The 22,538-nt window shown below is 38.3% G+C and overlaps 1 protein-coding gene across 1 annotated transcript in view; it reads left to right on the forward strand.

Annotated features, from left to right (window-relative positions):
* The first annotated feature begins 4,098 nt into the window (after positions 1-4,098).
* The window catches only part of LOC128988144 (transmembrane protease serine 11A-like), a 30,160-nt gene continuing 11,720 nt past the window's right edge, over positions 4,099-22,538 (forward strand). Inside the window, exons 1-5 of the mRNA XM_054409374.1 lie at positions 4,099-4,193; positions 13,551-13,725; positions 15,994-16,388; positions 17,151-17,311; positions 18,519-18,625. Of these exons, the coding sequence (XP_054265349.1) occupies positions 4,121-4,193; positions 13,551-13,725; positions 15,994-16,388; positions 17,151-17,311; positions 18,519-18,625 (911 nt within the window). The 5' untranslated portion in view covers positions 4,099-4,120. The remainder of the gene's footprint in view (positions 4,194-13,550; positions 13,726-15,993; positions 16,389-17,150; positions 17,312-18,518; positions 18,626-22,538) is intronic.

Here is a 22,538-nt window from a genome sequence, read left to right on the forward strand (position 1 = left end):
ACGTGAAATCATGGAAATAAATAAATACATGAAACACGACACAAAACACGGACATAACACGAAACGAAACACGATAGCGCTATCATAACTGATCCGGAACTAGCGACGACAGTAGACTAGCTAAAGTAAAACTGTTTTTTAGGGAAGACCGAAGAAATGTAATACTTACCATTTTACATTCGCTGCTTTTAGGTCAAATTTTCCCCTGAAATGCTCCTCGATGCACTTCGATCAAACGTTACCCTTCCAGTCAGGGTTATGAGCCCCAATCCATTATGAAGCAAAGGAGATTTGACGATCGAACGTATGTGTTACGATCATAACATTTCCTGGTATCGAGAATGGTTTGATTTAGGGAATTCCTAATATAAGTGCCTTGGATCCGTGAAAACATAATTAGACAGTGACAAACTCATTCATATATATCCACGTCCGTACAATAGGGGGATGATCTGGGTTTACGGTCGTGGCATTCTTAATTCCAACCGGTTACATCGTTATTTGTTTGGCGCGCAAATCCGGCTACGAATAATTAGGTTTTTGTATTTAAACGGTAATTTTTATAGCAAGAAGTATGTAATTATTTATAGCAATATCCACGAATACTAGAACATACAATGTATGGATCATAAACATAAACATATCCTGTTACTGGACCAAAAGTAACAATTATTTAACATTGCTTAAATGAAACTCTCTTAACCATTTTGTGTCAATGCTACTAGTATAGGATTCGGGCCAGTAACGTCATTGTTTATGTTTATGATCCATAACGGGTTTGTTTAAGTATTCGTGGCAATATCTCTGTTTTTTATTCGTATAATAATGGACCTACAGTGTCAATAATTGTGTATAGGTGTTAAAATGTTGCATTTATACCAATATTTTTTTAAACCGGAAGGGCTTCAAAATCAGGTTACGACAACATTTAACAAATAAATATTTCTTTATTTTAAAATCTTTACCTGCGTGAAATCATTTCATTGCTAAAAATTCACGTATTGGTACCTAGTTATGTAAGTGCACGTGTACGTGACATACTATACCAAAAGTTGTTTGTAGTTAGTGTTTGGCCACTTGTGTGGTCCTTGGCTACGTATTACATAAGATGTCTTGTGGCGGTTACTGTTGTTAACCAATTAGCCAACTGTCAGAGAGATGATTAACTATTATTTATGCGTAATCTCGATCTTTTTGATTATGGTTGAATATTTACAATAATTCTTAACACAGTTCATAATAGGCTGATTCTGTTTTCAATAAAATTGTGAAGTGATAAAAATACCGGTAAGTGTTTTTTCATCAAATGTTTTTTTTTAAATTTTTTTAGTTAGACTTTAATTTTCCCTTCCCAAATTAACGTTAACTTTTAAGTTTTTTTTCAGAATCATTTCGTGTTTTTGTTACTCTTTATTCAAATAAAAAATAGTTCATTTCTATTTACATTGGTTTTACAATTAACTGACAAAAAATAAAAAATAATTCATAAGCTAATTATCGTTTTAAATACTAATGCAACGTAAATACAAATCAATTACGTCATCGTTAATGTGTATAAAAATGTGTATCATTACGTCATTATATACGTGTGCTACGTAGAAGAAGGAAGGCAAGATAAGGCCTTATCACTGATACAGTTGTCTGGGCCCGGCCTGGGAAGCCCCGACATTGTTGGCTAAAGCCGTTGGAGAGGGCTGTATTTGGACCCTCCATTGGCGCCAGCTAGACTGGACATCTGCTGTGAATTACTACTGTTCTTGGTGTGAAGACAATCCGCAGAATAACGGTAAAGTGAGGTGGTAAAACACTGAGAATAAACCCACCACACCTGTGAAACTGGAGAAACGTACGACAGAAAGATCAACCCAAGCAGTTCTTGCGTAACACAACTGCACTAAAGACAATACTGTAATGCTCCTATAACCAATGACTTCATCAGCGGGTATTGTCCAAGAGTTATCTGCAAAATATCTGAGCAAGTATAAATAATTTGAGCTTTTGATTGACTAACAAAATTTACCACCAAATGGCAACTTAAACCGCAGTTAGCGAATTTCGTTTGTGTTATGTCCAGCGACCACATAGTACAAATTAGTACTATGTGGTCGCTGGTTAATATCCATTGACGTACATATAAGGTTATATCTACTGTACTATTAGCATAGGCACGTGGACCTGATACTAAAATAACATTTCTTCCATATTTGTCTACCATTTCCTTCAATTACTCTAAATATCCAATCGTCTTGAATACATTGTGTTAATTGTTTAATGCTGCAAGTGGTGGATTATTTTGTAAAGTAATCAGGTTGTGATTAAAGATTGTGAAATAAAAAATAACATTGAAATATGTTCTATGGTTGAACTAATAATAGAGTTCAGTTTCCAGTTTGTTCCTTATTTATGCATGAAACGCAAATTTGCGTCGTAATTCTGGTCGTGCATTAATTTCGTCAAACAGGCCCTTAAATTCCGCTAAAAAAATGTTCCTTAGTTGCGCCGAAGTCCAAGGCAGGTAGGGGTGAGTTGCCGGCAGAAGAAATGCCCTTGTTTACAAGTCATCTTATAAAATACAAGTTATAACCTATCCTAACCTAACCTAATCGTACCTAACTTAACCTAACCAAACTCAATCTAACCTAACCTACTCAATTATGCAGTCAAAGAGGGCCGCCACTTGGTGCAGTTAATGGACCTATTAGGTGGCTCCCTGGAGTAGTTGGCGCAATTCAGGAATACCCGACTCGACCACCTGATTCAGGGCAGCGGGCGCAATTAATGCCCGCCCGTACGGGTTATAATATACTCTTACAGTCGTACGTTGTCAGAAGAAAGTGGTCCAACCTTGAAAAAGGGCTGTACCGAAACTGCCACGACGTTTTATGATCATAATCCATACCGAAACTGCCACGCCAATTAGTGAGGATTATAAGGGTGTTTTTGAGAATGCTAGAAACACTGAAACTGCCACGGCAGATTCCTCAGGAAAGGGGGGTTGGTTTGGCAACGTGCAGGGAGAAACGGGAATGAGAATATCCCTCACTCATCACAGTGACGATTTTGAAACACAACACTTTACTTTGCTCATAACTTAGTTAAATGCTTTTCATGTCGCTACTTAAAAGAGGCCATACTAACTTTGTACTTATTTAAATCAAGTATCAATGTTATATAAGTGGTAAATGAACATAAAACTTGTTTCTTAGTGGTAAATAATTGTTCATTAAAGTAAATATAATTTCAAGAGACGGAATAAATACTTATAAAGTAAATACTCTAACAGTCGCAACACTAAAACCTTAAATTAACATAAAAATAACTCCTAAAATATAAATACGAAAGGGCAAATCAATCACTTATTTTTCCAAACAACGTATTATTGTGAAAGAAATTAAAAGGTTAAGACGGAAATGGGAATTTTAAGTCTCCCGTTTCTCCCCGTCTATCTGGGGAATCCGCCGTGGCAGTTTCAGTGTTTCTAGCCATCTCAAAAACACCCTTATAATCCTCACTAATTGCCGTGGCAGTTTCAGTATGGAGCATGATCGTAAATCGTCGTGGCAGTTTCGGTGTCCCCTGAAAAAGATGTGTGGATATCCCGAAGACCAAATCTGTCCTTGTGTGCTCCAAAAATATTGGATTTAGAGGAAAGTGGTCGAAAGATCTGTCATAATTCATGATATTTTGGCACGTAGAATAAGCTTTCCTGACCAATAAGCTAATAACAAACTGCAAATAAAGTAAAAAATATCATAGACTGGGAAAAGAAACATTAAAAACAACGATACATGGGTTTACAATTGTATTTATATTTTAAGCTCATCGCCATTCGTGGCCTTCATGGTCATAAATGGCCATTCATGGTCACCGGTATCTGTGAGAGGGAAGTACCCCTATTTATAAATCAGTTGCGTTATATAACGTGAGTTGTGTAAGAGCATGTACGGAGGCTGCTTGTGGAGAATGTTGAGGCTGGTCATTGTGGTGGTATATAGCTAGGTAGACCTACCCCTTCCCCCTCCAGTCACAACACACACACAGACACAGGCGCGCGCGTGTAGTCGTGTAGTGGTCGTGTGTCGTGTAAAGTCAGTAGTCAGTCTCTAGTCAGTGTCAAGACATGGACTTATCACCTGTCAATCTCCTCATATTGTGCCTCTGTGCGCCCGCCGCCCTCCTACCCTTCTATAATGGTAAGTACTCAGTCATAGGAACGTGGTAATATTGCAAGCACATCGTACATCATGTTTTATGATTACATCTTTATTATATTTCATATGTAGGCTACTTATCCTGGATAGAATAATGTCAGAAGAAAATAATACAAATCTATTTAAAATATGAGTGGAATCCCAGGACCAAATCTGTCCTTGAACGCCCTTAAAAATATTATATTTTGGAAATGGATTGTACCGATTCCCTCCCCAGATATATCATAAGTCACTTAATTTTCATGTAGAATAAGTTAAATAAGACTAAATTTTTAGTCTGCTATTGAGTTTTAACTCGGATTGAATTTATACTTTTTGATTACTTAGAGACTCCTAAAAAATTCATATGTAGTAAAAGATTCAAATATTTAATCAAATACTTCTCTTATCCATGTCAAATCTTGGAAAAATAAAATATAACAATTACAGTTTAGGTAAAAAGGATGGATATTTTTTTATATATTCTAGAAATTTGTTTGGCAAATCATTTTCTCATAACAGACATTGAATTTAAAAGTTAACTCGTCCATTGCTTACTTCGAATTGAATTTTCCTAACAGAAGAAAAAAACCGGTGAGGGGGGGGCGTGACCGGATGAAGAAAATCGTTCGACTTAACGCAGTTTTAATGAATATAATTATGATTTAAAGTTAAACTTTTGTGGGATTGATTAATTTTACATATGGGGGCATTAATTCTATCAAGTTAATGCATGTATGTCCAAACTAACAATGAAACTGCTTGAAAATCTCTCGTTTTCTTATATTTTTAACAGTTTTACAGAGTTGAAGTCGAATAATCGCTTCACAACCAATAACTTAGCTTTTATTTTTAATTAATTAAACAACGAGGCCTAAATTGTATCAACATTTCTGCTGTTAAGAAATATATTCTGAGTGTATAATAAAAATCTGTATAGTGATAATTTGGTAGCGTTGAGTCATCTTGAAAAGGATTATTCTATAATAACGCTATGCGTCACTCAATAAGTCAGGATAATTGTGGAAACCAGTATCTTACAGGTGATTCGATTACTGTACCGCGTGTATTTTAATTTTTAAAATGACAGCCTCCTTCCACAGAAAATAAGTTGAGAAGACATTGTCAAAAAGTCAATTGTTTAGTTTGGAACATTCTATTGCACTTATCTATTGCTTAAATGTTAAAATACCATTCTATTAGGGGACAGTTAAATCCACTCACAATTCAAATATTGATATTTAGTCGGAGAAATATAGGATATGACCTTAAACAAATTGCAAGAAAACGTTTTATGGTTTTATTTTGTAGAGTTGGGTTTGCAGAATGACATACTAAAAGTTGCCAAAAATCGGTGCACGAGAAAACCACTAAAATCACAATTTAAAATGGCGGCTTTTTCCAACATTGGACAAACTAAAAAAACATTTTTCACGTGCATTTGTTATGCACATTTTTCGAGATATTGACTTGGGACCACCGCCTGTATTTATTGGGTGGTTAGTACTTCATTTTGATAGGGAACATGTTTTTGGCCGCCATCTTGGATCCGCCATATTGGACATAGATAATTTTTTTTCAAAGTAATGATAGTGTTGTGACACATCATTACAAACTACATTTTTACACTGATTTCAATGCCGAAATCCGTTTTTAAATATCTTTATTCATTTAGAAGATATATTCAAACGAAAACTCTCCACCATACATTTCTTATGGACGTTTCGTAGTTTGATAATTTTTTTAAAACTATTTTTCTGATCTCTCCAGTTCTTATTGACGCTTGTAGTTCATCCTAGGCTTAAAATATTCAGTAATGTAAGGGCTTTCATTTGAGCTCTTGATCATTAAAATCAGACGAGTTAAAGACCAGCTACGAACCTCAGAACAATATTAAATTCCACTTTTTAGAAATATATTTTTATTAAAAGATTTATAACTCGGGTTGTTAATACGTCACAAAGTTATTTCTGGTCTCAACTTACTCAGTAAATGTTTGGCTTTAATTTTATTGATCATTAAACAAAATCTGACAATTTTAAAAAGAGTCATGGACCATAATTTAATATTAAAATGTATTTATATTGAAATTTGTCTTTAGTTAAAGACGTATATCCCCAATTCTAAATAACTCCCAAAACTCTTTATAGTCTTAAATAATTCGCCAAATTATTGACTTTTATTTTAGCTATGGATTACTTTCCGGGAGTTATTAGGGTTTGGGATATATGTCCTTAACTAAAGACAAATTTCAAAATAAATACATTTTAATGTTAAATTAAGAACCATGACTCATTTTAAATTGTCAGATTTTGTTTAGTGATTAATAAAATCAAAGCTAAACATTCACTGAGTAATTTGAGACCAGAAATAACTTGTTGACGTATTAACAACCCGAGTTATAAATCTTTTAATAAAAATATATTTCTAAAAAGTGAAATTTAATATTGTTCTGAGGTTCGTAGCTGGTCTTTAACTCGTCTGATTTTAATGATCAAGAGCTCAAATGAAAGCCCTTACATTACTGAATATTTTAAGCCTAGAATGAACTACAAGCGTCAATAAGAACTGGAGACATCAGAAAAATAGTTTTAAAAAAATTATCAAACTACGAAACGTCCATAAGAAATGTATGGTGGAGAGTTTTCGTTTGAATATATCTTCTAAATGAATAAAGATATTTAAAAACGGATTTCGGCATTGAAATCAGTGTAAAAATGTAGTTGGTAATGATGTGTCACAACACTATCATTACATTGAACAAAATTATCTATGTCCAATATGGCAGATCCAAGATGGCGGCCAAAAACATGTTCCCTATCAAAATGAAGTACTAACCACCCAATAAATACAGGCGGTGGTCCCAAGTCAATATCTCGAAAAATGTGCATAACAAATGCATGTGAAAAATGTTTTTTTAGTTTGTCCAATGTTGGAAAAAGCCGCCATTTTAAATTGCGATTTTAGTGGTTTTCTCGTGCACCGATTTTTGGCAACTTTTAGTATGTCATTCTGCAAACCCAACTCTACAAAATAAAACCATAAAACGTTTTCTTGCAATTTTTTTAACGATCCCTATGTAAGTTTGTTTAGTTTGCTTGGACTAATTAAATAGTATTATTATTAGGATAATAATTGTATATCCAAGCAGGTGCAAAGGTTTTTAAAGTAAGAAATAAACGCATAAGTTACAGAAAACATATAAAACATGCTATGTGAATGGAATTTTGCAAATGACAGAGCTTCTAAATGCCAAGAAATGTTTAGGATAAATATCAAGGATAACTTTTAAAATTTGCAACACTACAAAACAGATTTAAAAATTCCTTGCTCTGTAAAAAATAGCCATGTCTACATATTTTTAACCTTAAAAAATATTGCTAACAGTTTACCTCTTTGGCTCCATGTTGTTACACCAAGTAATTTGTTTTTTATAGCTGTAGTTTTGTAATTAGATTTTTGCAATACGTTGAGTGAACGATTATCATTCTCATACCAAAAAAATATGAATAGAGGCGTCAGCCACTCTGTCATACCAATGTTCGTTACTTGCACACTAATATTTTACTTTCAATTCATTTATACTCTTTATTTAAATGGTAAGTACTATTCCGTGGTGATAGTACTAACCCCGTTTGTGAACAATGAAGTAGGATGAAGATCGTTGACATTCGGAGTTATTTATCGTAGCAATGATTTTTCAAATAGTTTTTAGTCAGTTTCTAGACTACGCAATAGTTAAGTTGTAATCTAGTTAGTGTTTTAAAGATTGCGGTGTATGTTTGGTTGAAAACACTTTGTGTGTCTCTGCGCCCTTAATATGTTTAAAATATAACATTACATTCGGCTGTGTTAGGGGATGATGTTAGGACGGTATGTAGTAGATCTCGTGAGACCATCGGATTGTTATGGTTAGGTTCAGATGATTTATATTTATTACTTACGCAGTGCATTGTAGGTAATATCTCAAGATTGTTGTGTGTTGCAAATATTGTTGTTGTGCATGTTATTTACAATTGTATTTATTATTTCTACTGTTAATTGTCGTTGATTGATCGACTGCAACACAAATAACATTCAAGGGCGGATAAAATCAAAGACATTTGTCAAATTTCGACGTTTATTTACTCTCTTCATAGGACATAATTCAGTAGAAACAAAACAAAATGTTACGTAACAGTGGACAGGATGGATTGATGGGGTGAACTCTCACAAACACTGGTGAGAATGCGGCCGGATCTTCCTCACGAGGACGGCAAAGGAAAACACAAACAAACATTTTCGTGATATTAGAATGCGTTCGTCACAAAGACTATTGAAAACAGTTTCAGATGTTTACAGCCCACCTTGTCTTTGTGTGGTGGAGATTGGCGCTCCTGGACCTGGGCTGTCAGTTTCTGGAAGTGTGCTGAGCCCCGGGATTTCCCCGCGCCCGATCACTGACCTGGCTGTAGGCTAGGACAGGTGTTAACGTGTGAGATACTCGGCATTACACGTGAAACACTACTACAAGAGACACCTAACAGAACATTACTTCCTCAATCTCGTCAACGTCAACTAATTTATTTTCACCACACTACGATGTTTTTGGCAGTTTTACAAACATAAATTGAGGCTGAAAGCTACGTATTGCTGTCAATGCCAGCTTTCTTCGTTGTATGGGGACCAAGCAGGTTTTTGCGGCCATTCGAAAATCGGGCTGTTGGCTTATTTACTTAAAACATTAATGTACATTTAATACACAAGCTGTATCCATATGCATTGCAATAGACTTGTTTTATTGTCATTACTCTTTAGCAACTATTTATTCCTAAAAGTTGCAGATGTGTTGACTGTTAGTGAGCATGTTCTATATATTTTCTCAATTTTGTATAGTGTGGTGAAAAATAGCGTTCGTACCACGGGCCGAAACGGTTTTGCAGCTCTCGATCGTTAAAAAAAAACGCTCTCGACTTCGTCTCGAACTTTAAAAAAATGATCTCGAGCCGGCAAAATCTCATTTTTGGCCCTAGGTACAAAACATACTATTTCTTTATCTGTATTTTGTAAATTTTTATTTATATCACACAATTTTTCAAAATGGTGTTGTTGAAAATCTAAAACTTCTCCCAAAATTCAGAATTCCCTAGAATCATTAACAAATCAAATACATTTACGTACCTCAAATAAAAATTTCCCGAATTCCTAAATAAAAAAAACTTGTAAAAATGCGTTTGAGGTCTACTGGTTAACGTGAAATGGCTATAGTTTAGCTCTTTCAGAGTGCTTTAAGAGCTTATTTTCAACTGAATGAGTATTAGCATTGACTATACACATCTACCTACGTAGAGGTTGGTATACCATTGACCTAGAAGTGTATAGTAAATAGTATTAGTTGCGTAAAACGTATTTTGGTCATAAGCAGATTAGATAAACTCTAGTCTAGGCAGATCTAACAATACATATTATTTATGTTATGGGGGTTGTGAAGCAATTCAAACGACCGTTTGGAGGTAATATTAAATCAAACGTGCAAAATTGTGCTATTATGTCGTTCTAGCCGTTGAAATAAGAATCGGAACCTTTAAAGTTGGAACCCTAACATACCTTTACTTCTTGTCTCGTCTACCGAAACCGAAATATAGAGTAATCTCAAAATAAATATAATTATCTTTGGTCTGAGTCTGAAGTCAAAATTTGGTAGGCAATAGTGAATTCCTACCAAATGATTCCTTTATCAGTTACAATCTTTATAGTGTGGTGAAAAATAGCGTTCGTACCACGGGCTGAAAGGGTTTTGCAGCTCTCGATCGTAAAAAAAATGCTCTCGCCTTCGTCTCGAACTTTAAAACAATGATCTCGAGCCAATCTTTATCTTTACAATCTTTATCGTATTCCAATGGTTAGGTGAACCCTCTTAGCTCACTCAAAAGCTACCTAATCATTCATCATAGTTTTCAGTCACGTACCTTACCACGAAAAGTTACAATAACAACATTATAATGAAGTTTAGATAAAATAAATTATAGTAGAAGAGGTGGAAGAAAACTTGTTTGGAAACCCCCAATCATCGTGTGCGTGAATGACCAAGTATTTACCTTGGTGTAACTACTGGAGGGTTGTGGGGATACCCAGTGTTGCTAAGGGCCTCCAGGATGGTGTGAGTGGCGCCTAGCCCACGAGCTAACTGCTAATTAGTGTAAACCGGATGTTTTTTTACTGGGTGGCCTAAAAATTTGATGTTTGTACGGTTTTATATTTTTATCAACTGTAAGGCAAGCTCTGCCGTTAAATTCTGAGTGAAAGTTTATTTGCTGGAATTATAATCTTCAAATTTAAATATCACACTACTTTCATTAATTTTTTGGTCGATTTAGCTAATTTAAAGCATGTTTTTACGCTATTTAATGCATACTGTCATAAATACGAGAATTTAAAGACACGTTTTAAAGGATACGCGGAAAGATGCTTTTCTAGCTTCCATCATTTAATATTTAACATGTATTATGTTGTAACGTACTTTCTCAGGTTTTTACCTTTGTACCGCATTCAGACCTTTTCGGGGATTTTAGGACTCAGATTGACTGAACACTTGCATAGATTATACATCATTTATTATCTCAGGACTAATTATAGAATCTATATACAATATTTACAGTTTATCTTTATATCTCTTGACAAAGCCCAGTCTGTGGAAGTCCTGTCAGCACGGACGGCTCTTGCAGACTCCTTCTCTCTCAGCTCCCGCAGTCCTCTACTCTCGGCTCCTGCGGAACTCTCCTTCTCTCGGCTCCTGCAGTCCTCTAACTGGCTCCGTCTCGGAAAGTGCTGGGCGGCTCACCAACCAGAGCCCAAACGCAGCAGCTCCACTCGATGCCACCAGTAACTGTCGGATGCAGACTCTTCTCAAAAAGTGCTAGGCTGAAGGTAGTCCCTTGCGTAGCAGCTCCTCACGCTGTCACCGACGGATGCCAACTCCTATCTCGGGAAGTGCTGGGCGGCTCACCTTCCTGAACCCAAACGCAGCAGCTTCTCTAGGTGTCGCCAGTCTCAATGTCAAATGCCAACTACCGTCTCTCCTAGACGGCTCTCTTCTAAATAGTGGAGGTGGGCCTCTTCATCCACCTCCAGACGGATACATGGTCCCGGGAGGCAGCTCCTTTGGCCACCGGGGACTTAAACTGAAATAAAATGGATGCTGGGGCTCAACACGCCAACCAGCTGCACCGGGCTCAACACGCCTCTAGTGCCGGAACGAAATGTACCGGGCTCAACACGCCTCTAGTACGGGAACAGAATGTACCGGGCTCAACACGCCTCTAGTACGGGAACGGAATGCACCGAGCTCAACACGCCTCTAGTGCGGGGACGGGAAGCACCGGGCTCAACACGCCTCTAGTGCTGGGGAACGGGATGCACCGAGCTCAACACGCCTCTAGTGCGGGGACGGGAAGCACCGAGCTCAACACGCCTCTAGTGCTGGGGAACGGGATGCACCGAGCTCAACACGCCTCTAGTGCGGGTACGGGAAGCACCGAGCTCAACACGCATCTAGTACGGGGACGGGAAGCACCGAGCTCAACACGCCTCTAGTGCTGGGGAACGGGATGCACCGAGCTCAACACGCCTCTAGTGCTGGGAGACAGGATGCACCGAGCTCAACACGCCTCTAGTGCTGGGGAACGGGAAGCACCGAGCTCAGCACGCCTCTAGTGCTGGGGGACAGGATGCACCGAGCTCAACACGCCTCTAGTGCGGGGATGGGATGCACCGAGCTCAACACGCCTCTAGTGCTGGGGAACGGGAAGCACCGAGCTCAACACGCCTCTAGTGCTGGGGGACAGGATGCACCGAGCTCAACACGCCTCTAGTGCGGGGATGGGATGCACCGAGCTCAACACGCCTCTAGTGCGGGGAAGGGACCCACCGGTGGCGCCTACCGGCGGGGGCAGGCCCGGAGGCCCAACTCACGAAGTCCCCCAAGGATGCTCCTTATATAGGGCCAGAAAGTGCTTTGAGAGTGGGGGAAGGTACCCAGTACCCAACGAAAGTCCTGCGCACTTTTCCCTGAGCACTTTCCCTCAGTACTTTTCCCTCTGGTCTCTGAGTACCTTTTCTTGGTGCTTTCCCTCAGGTCTTTCCCTCAGTACTTTTTCCTTCATGTCACCGAGTACCTTTTCTGGTGTTTGGTGTTTTTGTCCATATTTCGATACCAAACCTTGGCCTTCTTTAACACTTCATTACAATGTGGTCGGATCTTGTAACAGTATTGATAATAAACTATGTACAAACCACAAACGGCCAATGATCTTGGAAACGATATTTTGTTTTACTCTAAATCAAATAGGTGTTGAGAGGTTGACAATCATAAGTACATATATCCAATGTGATCAGGAAAATCCAAGGACACACTCACGAAACCGATGAAATTGCGTTAAGACCTTGGATACTTTAAATATAATCTGTCCAGCATTTTTGTCTTTTTAACATTAAAGTCTTAAGACGATGAAAAAAGGTTGGGATACTGTGACTTTTTATTGTTCAACTCTTTGCATATCTGCCTGCAAGAGGTAAGCCGAATCATGTTTTGTTTTCATCTACCTGCAATGATATGATGGTAAATGGAGATTCTTGTATCAGATTTAGCGAATCTGGCCAAATGGGTTTTTGTACATTTGTATAGTCATAAAATAAATGTATTCACTATTTGAAATATACTTGAAGGGACCGGCAAAAATGTTTTTAACGTTCACTCTTACAAAGCTAATATTGTAAAACCTGAGATAGTACCTATTTTGAAAACGAATACGAAGGGGAGGGAGGGATCCCTACCTTTAAAACCCTTGACACCCTTTTTCTACCCAAGTCAGTATTACAGGAACAAGGGATGACTGTTCAAAATGGACGATCAACTAGGAAATACCTCATTAACGACTTCTTTGCAAAAGTGTGGTACCTATTCTAAATCTTGAGAAGTGGTGTAGCAGTGGAGGTCCCAGGATTTCATTTCGGGGGGATGAACACCGGGGGGTCTGGGAAAAAGGGGGGTACGGGGTATTTATTAACAAAATGTTGAATTTAAAGCCCAAAAACATATTTTATACGTATTTATGAGCTCTAAAATATGCTCAAGCTAATAGTATTTATGTTAGCCAATAAAATATAAACTATTTCGGGGGGGATATATCCCTCCCATCCCCCCCTCCTGGCACCGCCACTGGGGCGTAGGAATGGTAAGTAGATGTTTCAGCAGAGTCTTGTCTATATAAGTGTATGCTGAAGTGACAGGTCAATTCACTCATATTTGGGTTAAAATACGCAACTAGATGGCTTCCTCACCTCAATTGATGATAATAATAACAATAATAAATCATGTCTCAGATTGTGCTGAGCGAGGAGGCAACTGTGTGCTGCCTCAGCAATGTCCTCTCTCTTTACGGTTAACGTCATCATTGGTCCAGTGTACAGAGAGCACCATCTGCTGCCTGGGAGGTGCAGAACGTCAGCAGTACAACCACCGGGACTACATGGCGCAATATATGCTACCTATACACAGGTCTCACACTTACTTCTTATTACAACTATTAAGTGTTCTTTGAGATTTCTCATTATCATTGTAGAATTAAAAACTAAAACCAAATATCAAAGCTGTAAACGATTTAAGACCATAATGTTTTGGAGATTGTCCATAAATTAAAGTCACATTGAGCTCCTGTCGAGTCAGAGAGAGCTAGCGCCAATCTCAAACCAGTGTTGTGTTCTTTACTTATTTATCTTACTTTCTATGCCTATACAACAATAACTAGTCTAGTCTTAAAGCCAAAAACAATGAGATGGAGAATAAACACTCTCAACAAGTATGAACTGTGTTCTGTGATAAGATTTCTGTGGTCAGTGTAAGGCGTCAATTGTTGTCGTAACAACCTTCTCAAATCTAATTTGCTAGAGGAGACTGTTTTGGTATAGTTGTCGTATATCTTACAGCTGCGAGTAACATTGAGCTGGCCCAACTGACACCGGTGCTAAACCAGGTCACACCCTTTGTGCAGCACAGAGACCGTCATCCTTTTATGTTAGGATTGGGGAACACAGTTGTTCAGTCAATACTCACTGCTAAGTACCTCATTGTCTTTCAACAAGTTCAGCTGGAGAGACCAGATATTCTGCACAGCGCACGGGCACAAAGCGCTAGGAGTAAGTAGGAGTATTGCTACTCTCAGTAGGCTTCATGTCGTGGGTCTAGCCGGGGAGACTCTTAATTGATAACTGCAGTCTAGCCCATGCTTCCTTACAATTCTGAGATGTGTATCGGTCAAGGCTCACATGAGTGAAGAGTCAGGTAGCACTCAGGGTTGCATCCGCATACCACACAGTGTCCTCTTGGCAGTGGAGAGGATGGCAATCTACCAAAGAAAGGGGTACATTGGTTGGTAAGGATGCTGCAAGAATGGAGAAGCACTTCCGAACTTTCCAGATATGGCCGGAGAGCAGGAAAAAGGAGACTCAAGGACGATGGATCGTTAGACTCACCAGGTACAGTGGAACGGAGGCACGGTGCTAGACTACTACCTTTGCTTCTTATCTACTGGAAAGTTCTTGTCAGGTCAAGGATATTTTCAGTAATACCTGCACTTAATGGGAAAGCCCGGTTCATCCAACTGCATTTACTCCCAGTGCATTCCCAACAAGGAGAACTTAACTTTCTTCCCCTTTCCCTTGGAATCACTCAACATCTTGAGGTGCTGAGGGTTGAATAGATTTGCTAAAAAGAACTACCTACATCAGATTGTAGTCTATGTTGGGTAAAAAATAAACAGCTAGATGTAAAGTAAGCCCCTTGGGCATAGGCAAACTCGGACTAGATCTGATGAAGTGCTCCCAGGCTTGTGTCCGAAGAGTAGAGGAGGTTTTTAGTGGGTAGTTAAGTAGTTTATAGGTCTTCCCCATAGGAGTCCCACACTACAAGCTGGTTTTCATGCGCATAATCAGTACCATTTTCCCACCTCTAACTAAAAAAAGGCGTAATTCGCTATTGAAGTCCATGGCCACTTGACGGATATGCTTGGAGGATATTATTTGGATATACAAATGTGCATAGAATGGGGGAGGCTATTTGGATGAGGTATTAAATATCTGCAATTTTTTGCCAATTGTATGATGGATTCACTCATGGTAAGTTAAGTTTCAACACATGTAATCACTATTTTGATGGGAACTGATGAATGCTGCTGACGTCACCAAGCAAACACCTTCTGCAAACTCCCCAAGCATGCACATTTTCTATGCCTTAGCCTTTTCTACATACACATATATTAATCTGGTAACATAAAGAAGCATAGAAGCAGCGATAGAATAGAATTCATACTTGGCGGAAGTGTAGATTTTCTCCCACATTGTTTTTTGGCTTGAATGACTAGACAATCTGCCAATAGGGGTGAGAACCGACTACAATTCATAGAATAGTAGTTGATAAAGTAAAGACTTAAACTATGTCACTTGGCCCCAATCAAGAGCTCAATCAAGACCCTAATTTACATACAAAGAGCCCAAAAGTTAATGTTTTTTTTATATCAATTTATTGAATCATTAATAGTAATGAGTTGAATGTTGAGCTTTTTAAATAACCGTTTATGGTGCATTAATTTTATATTCAATATTTTGAAAATAATTCAATCTTTAAAATATGTCTTTAGAGAGCCATTCATGTTCAGTGACTATGTTATTTTGATTATTCTTATGTATCATTAGAGGTATACATGTTCATCTAACAATATAATATTTCCATACCATTTTTAACTCAAATTTAAATGTCAATGTTACACAGGGTGCGTCACAACCGCTCCCGTCTGAGCTACAGACCCAAGGTACTCTACCTCCAACCAGAGAAGACCACCACTACTTCACCAACGGAGTGGGAGTACTCTCTTGACCAACAAGTCCCAGAGGAGATGAAAATAGTCAACATCGAACTGTTACAAAATAGTTTGGACAACTCGCTACAACCGACAGATACAAAAAGTCAAACTTCAAGTGAGGAGAAAGATCAAGATATTATTTTCCCTGACGAAGATAAGGGAGATAACATTGATCGAGTTCAATACCTTCAAAAGCTTTATCAAAAATATGCAAAGGAATTTAAGAAATACAACTCTGCAAATAATCTTGACAGTTTGCCTAAAAGGAGGTTGAAATTCGCCGTTGGATATAAAAGTGCTAAAAGTAAGTAATGGGGGCTCCTCAGGTAACTGTTACAGTACTTGTTTCAAGAGTCAACATAGAAACACATGTCTGTTTTTGAAAAAAAGTATTTTTCCTGCTTACATGTTGCTCGAATAGAGAATAAAGAGCTACACGTTTTAAAGATAACGTTCTTGCAGGCCCAGTCAAATGTAAAATTGTTTCTGTCCAGTACATTTAATCTGCTAGTCAAAAATTTTAGTAGTTCACTAAGTGATTTTGGATTTTTGACTTGAGTTGCTAAATTCAAATTTTGACTGTGAATAAAGTTGCAAATATATGAGCACGGGAATTAATCAAACTATTAAGCATTTTAGATATGTATTGTTATTTGTGGAACAAAACAGCACAAAGAAGACTAGACCATAATAATGCTTGGCGAAGTTGTGTTATTAATCAGGAAAATATGGGGCCCGGGATCGCTCAGCCCAGGGGCCCTTGACGGCTCTTGCCAGCCAGCCCTGCGTTCTTGCACTTAATATCACTCCAAACATTATTATTGGCTGTTAAATTAATATTGTCGCTACTGTACAAGTTTTCTTTAAAGCTAGTAAAAAAAAAAAAAAAAAACCATGAAGGAACCTGCTTTAATTACCGTAAAAACTTTGGAGTTGATAAATTTGATGCTAACTATTACATTGTTGAACAAGAAGCTATAGTTTGATGCTTTTTCTATTGATAATGTATGATGAAAACTTATTTGAAACATACTTGAAATGTCTAAAACAATAACTTTGATGACAGATTGCAAGCTGTATGAAAAATACACCGAAGATGAGACGCTGTATGCCATTCCTCTACTGCCCTCACTGTTTCCTGTTTTGATGCAAAAAAACCATTGCTCAAAGCCTCTGCCTCTAATTGTTGGCGGAATCGATGCTTCCAAGGGGGAGTTCCCCCATATGGTAGGTCCAGGTTATGTTTTAAATAGATACAAGTTAATTATGTTACTGTGTAAGTTAGTAGATCAAACTATATTGAAATATTGTCGATCACACCGTTTTCCATACAAGCAGTGACAAAATGACTTGTATTTGAAAAAAATTGCTTCCTTTTACAGTTATGTTTTAAACACATGATCAAATGATTATCAATTTGTAATGGTACTCCTTAACCAGAAAATGAAACTGATAGGGAAGGGACAGTTATTCTTTTTTATTTTTTACTAATCCAATACACCCTGTGACACGTAAGCTGGCACTTGACCGATTGCTACTACCCTCTACTTCAAAAACATTATGTGCCAATGAGGGTTGCGAAAACTGTCCTCGGAACAGTAGATTGAAAGCGCTCAAGTACATGAAACACAGGGAATCAACCCATTGACTCAGCGAAATTTTTGGAGTCCAGTCTTTTCCTTACCTCCACCCATTCCCTGCCTACACTACTCGTGCCAGGCCCAAGTGCCAGCTTATGTGTCACGCATTTATTACAAAAACTTTTGACACAAACAATTTCCTTCTGAGTTTCCTCTGGTGTATTCTACCTTCGTACCATTATTTTATCAGTTTGAATATCAGCACTGCGCTGAAAAGACGAAGAAAAGATTGCTTAGCTTATGGTGTGCCCATCATTTCCCTTTGACAGAGAATCTGTTAATGTTTGATTTATGACAAACTCATATCCGAATTTAGGTTCTTTCCTTTACTGTAGAGCTCTTATAATCAGGAACTAGTTTTTAAAAATTATAAAAAAAAACTGCTATTACCATTTAAGATAATGGATAATAATGTTTAATAGTCATCTTTGTAAAGTATCAGTCTAGCATGGTCTAGCTACAGAAACATACTACTATAACCCAGAATTCCAACCGCATGGTAAAAAGCGTTAAGTACTTTGAGAGAGCTTTGCCTGTCAATTCCTAGGCAGCGCCATCAGCGTTGCTATGCACAGCGCTGGCGGCGCTGCCTACGAATTGACAGGCAAAGCTCTCTCAAAGTACTTAACGCTTTTTACCATGCGGTTGGAATTCTGGGTTATAGTAGTATGTTTTCTGTAGTCTAGCAGAGTTTACTAATTTTGGGAAATTTAAAAATGAAATGTTCAAATTAAAAATGAAACAACAAAACATTACCGCAAGGGTTAGTTTTAATTTACGTTTATTTGTCACAGGCAGCTCTGGGATATGATCGAGGTGAATGGATTGACTTCCTCTGTGGAGGATCTTTGATCAGTGAGAGATATGTCTTGACTGCAGCTCACTGTGGAAATACCAAGTGGTGAGTCTATGCAATACTGGTACAAGACCTTTAGGGTCCTTATTTCAATTAGATTCATTACATTTCACATAAAAAAATAATAATTTGAAAATATACATGTATTGCTAGGGTCTTGATAGTTTGTTCTCCAATCACCAGGCAAATAACTCTATTAGTAAGACTTACTGTTCATATTAGCCACTGGCAAATGGCGACAAATCGGGGAATGAAACACAAACATCAAATATACAACTCATAAAAAAGGTCTTCCTCCCTAAACTGAAGTTATTTATTGTTATTATTTCTGTCAGAATATTGTTGGTCGTTTGCTCTTCCATTGGACGGATAGCATGTGTGAGCCAGGCGATTGCTATTGGATTGTAGAGAATCGACAGTTTTAGTGGTTTAGTCATGCATGTGGGAAGGCACACCATCGTCTGAGAGCTGACCAACATAATATAGGATTAATATAAAGCAAATCAAATCCATTCAAATCAAAATAGCATTTATGAATAATGTGAATTTGTAGTGTTTGGATATCTCAAATTCATGAATGGTAACACTAATTCACTAATTTAACACATTCACTGCTGCGGGTCCCCGGTGACGCATGGTGTGCCGTGGTGATAGGCGGCTGCGTCACCGGGGGACACAGCCCGTAATGCATTGTTTGCCCTTTCAGTGCGGCTCAGGCTCTCGCCAAGGTCGGTTGGTACGCGTTAGTATTGTGTCTCTAATACCAGTCTAATTGTGGTATAGGTTGGTAGCTAATTTCCCCGTAGAATTCCTGTCTGGCATGCTTAGTAATCAACTTGTTGTCCCATCTTTCTCCCTCTAATTGGCAATACAATGAGACCGGCTACGTTTCAAGCTATCTGTGGGTATTTTAGGGAACTACATCGACTCTGGTCGTAACAGCACATCACCGCACATTATTTGCTATTTGTTAAACATATTTAAAAGCCAATTGTTCGGCAATCGGGTTCGTTCGACTTTGCACCGCACCAGGGCCGAGCCTGCCATTGATGGGCCGCAGCGACTGTGTTAAATGGTCTCTCAATGGTTTGACCTTTTTCTAAATGTGGTCTATCTGCCGTGTTTAGGCATTTTTGGCTGGATTACCAATGTTCTCTGTATCATTGAGTATACTTGTATGAGAGGGGTCAGATAATGCTAATAGTTGTCACCGATTTTGGCAACATAATTCGGACCGCTGATGCTTGGGTTGGGGCAGTCTGTTGGTAGTGCATTGCGCCTCTGAGGACCACAAATTTCTTAAAAAACAACAAAACTATAGGTCGGCCGTTTAGAAAACGACCTGCGCGAAATTTTTAGCGCATGTAGGGGAGGTGAAAGAGAGGGAGGGTACTTTCCCCCTCTCCGCCAATGGCCGTTTTCACAAGGTGTGTGCATAGTGACGTCACGTGCGAACTGAACGTGTTTTATTTGACCAAATCACATGTTTTCTTGTAATTTCCCAAAGACTTTCGAATGACAATCATTACGAATTAGCATTGAATATATAACACTATTTAGCGTTTTATATCCAACATAGTGTTGTATTCAATATTGAATATAGTTATTGTGTTATACAGTACAGGGTGCGGCAAAAAACCGATCCATTTTCTGCAGAGCACTGTTCAGCGACAGGTTGTCTGAAAGTGGTGGGAGTAAGCTCGTTGGAAAGCCTACACGATGCCATTTTTTCTAGTCACAGAGCAGTGGTCGCCTGAGCTACGTGCGGTTGTTATGGAGTTGTTTTTAAAAAGTATTGAATTCATTCATTGCAACTCAGCAGCATTAGCAGTTTCGTGCATTATTTCAATTGAGGTGACATGGAGAATTTCCGTTGCGTATAACAATAATGCAGTGGGTTACTAACTTTAGAACAACGGCTTCTGCGTTGAAAAGGAAGCTGAAAGGCCAACCAAAGTCAGATCGGATGCCTATTGGCATCGTATAGGCTATCCTACTCCCACCACCCTCAGACGGCCTGTCGCTGAACAGTGCACTGAAGAAAATAGATCGGTTTTTTGCCGCACCCTGTATATTCAATGGGGGTAGTATATAACATTTTGATAGTGAGTACCTTTTAATCGAAAAACAGTGAGCAGTAAATACTGTAACTGTGGCTGTCTAACAGTCAATATATTTTTAGGTGACCATATACAAATAGTTTTTAATATAATACCTTTTTTGCAACTCCTACTTATGTTTTATATAATTGAAAATCTCTCATTTAAGTAGCCTTAGTAGAAAATAAATAGTTACAAATAAATTGACAAGATTGTTTTTACACATATTTAACAAAAAACAGCACAAAACGACATATAGCTTAAGTTGTAGAGATTTTATTACACTTTAATGACATACACTAAACCCAAGCACTAAACTACTAAACCCGTAGGAGAACCCCTCGGACTATGGTTTTTCTTAATAACTTCAAAAATTTACTAGACGCTTACCGAATGGCCTCTCTCGTTTTGCGAAGTGGAAAATCATGACCACAGCAAACTTACGCCGAATACAGGACCCACCGCAACGGCTGTTGCCGCGATACGGACAATCATCACGAATCTCGCCGCGATTAAGATATGGCCGCAATCACAAAGAGTCATGGTAACTGAGATAATCGTAGGAGATTATCGCGGATGTTGCCAGGATTGTGTAAGACGCAATTTTTTTTGTTTTTTTTTGTCCTAGTACGCTAGGCACGAGCCTGGGATTGTTGTACACATTACTTTAGGCTAGACCTAGGGGTTGCGGCATTGTCACTTAGATCAAATCCATTGGTGACTTGGCGGGGATCGAACCCGGGACCTCAGGGACTGAAGTCTCGCGCTCTAACCACTACGCCAGCTCGCTCCCCCGTGTAAGACGCAAATAACGTGACTGCAATTATAATGGCGTTGCCACCATCGCAAGTAACGATCACACATCTTAGTGACGGCCTTTTATTGAATTTCCTATATAGGGTATAAGCTATTACCGTAGTACTCATGTACCGTAGTACTGTAATACCTCTGGACCCGGGATGGCAAGGAGTATAAAAGAAGGTGTGTGCACGCACATCCCCCACCCCTCCAATCAGCCAATCAAGTACGGTATTTACTGCTTTACTGTTTTTCGGTTAAATGGTACCATATAACTGGACAGTATATTCACTCAATGTTGAATACAACGGATATATAAAACTAAATAATAGTGTTATATATTCAATGCTGATTCCTAATGATTGTCATTCAAAAGTCTTTGGAAAATTACAAGAAAACATATGATTTGGTAAAATAAAAGGTAAAATAAAATAAAGGGTGGGGGTGGGGTGGCAGCGGAGTGGGGGAAGAGCCATATTCTGTCTCACTCCCACAGCTCGGTATCTCTCTCTCGCACCAATGCTACGAGGAGGACGCTTTCTAAGAGGCCGACCTATAGGAACAAACAAACAAATTTATCAACAAAAATGACATTTTACAACATAGGCCCACAATCAAAGTAATAGTAAAAACAACTAAACTGCTTTTCCGACAAGCTCCAGGTGGAGTAGATCGGGCCGCTGACACTACTTTGCAACTGCGCTGTTCAGGTAATGACAACCTCCATTGAGTGGCTACTCTAGTACGTGTATACTCAATGTCTGTATATATAGAAATTTGATGTGCGACATTTTACATATATCTCAACAATACAAAGTCATAAATATAGTGCAAACCGACATCAGTATCATGTGTTAGACAGATATTATTGTTAAGATTATTGTTCCAATACCATGACAAGCTTAAGGCCATTACATATTATGCGTTTCATCTTAAAAATTGTTAACAATATTGAACTTTTATCAGACTGATGACCTGAATATCACACAGTAATCACATATAACACAGTTCCCAAACAAATTCTTCAATAACGTTTATCAAACAAAATATTTGTCCAAATT

This window comes from Macrosteles quadrilineatus, unplaced genomic scaffold, assembly GCF_028750875.1.
Source record: "Macrosteles quadrilineatus isolate MER2022 unplaced genomic scaffold, UCM_ALF_1.0 Scaffold_1__1_contigs__length_201487025, whole genome shotgun sequence".
NCBI classification, from domain to species: domain Eukaryota; kingdom Metazoa; phylum Arthropoda; class Insecta; order Hemiptera; family Cicadellidae; genus Macrosteles; species Macrosteles quadrilineatus.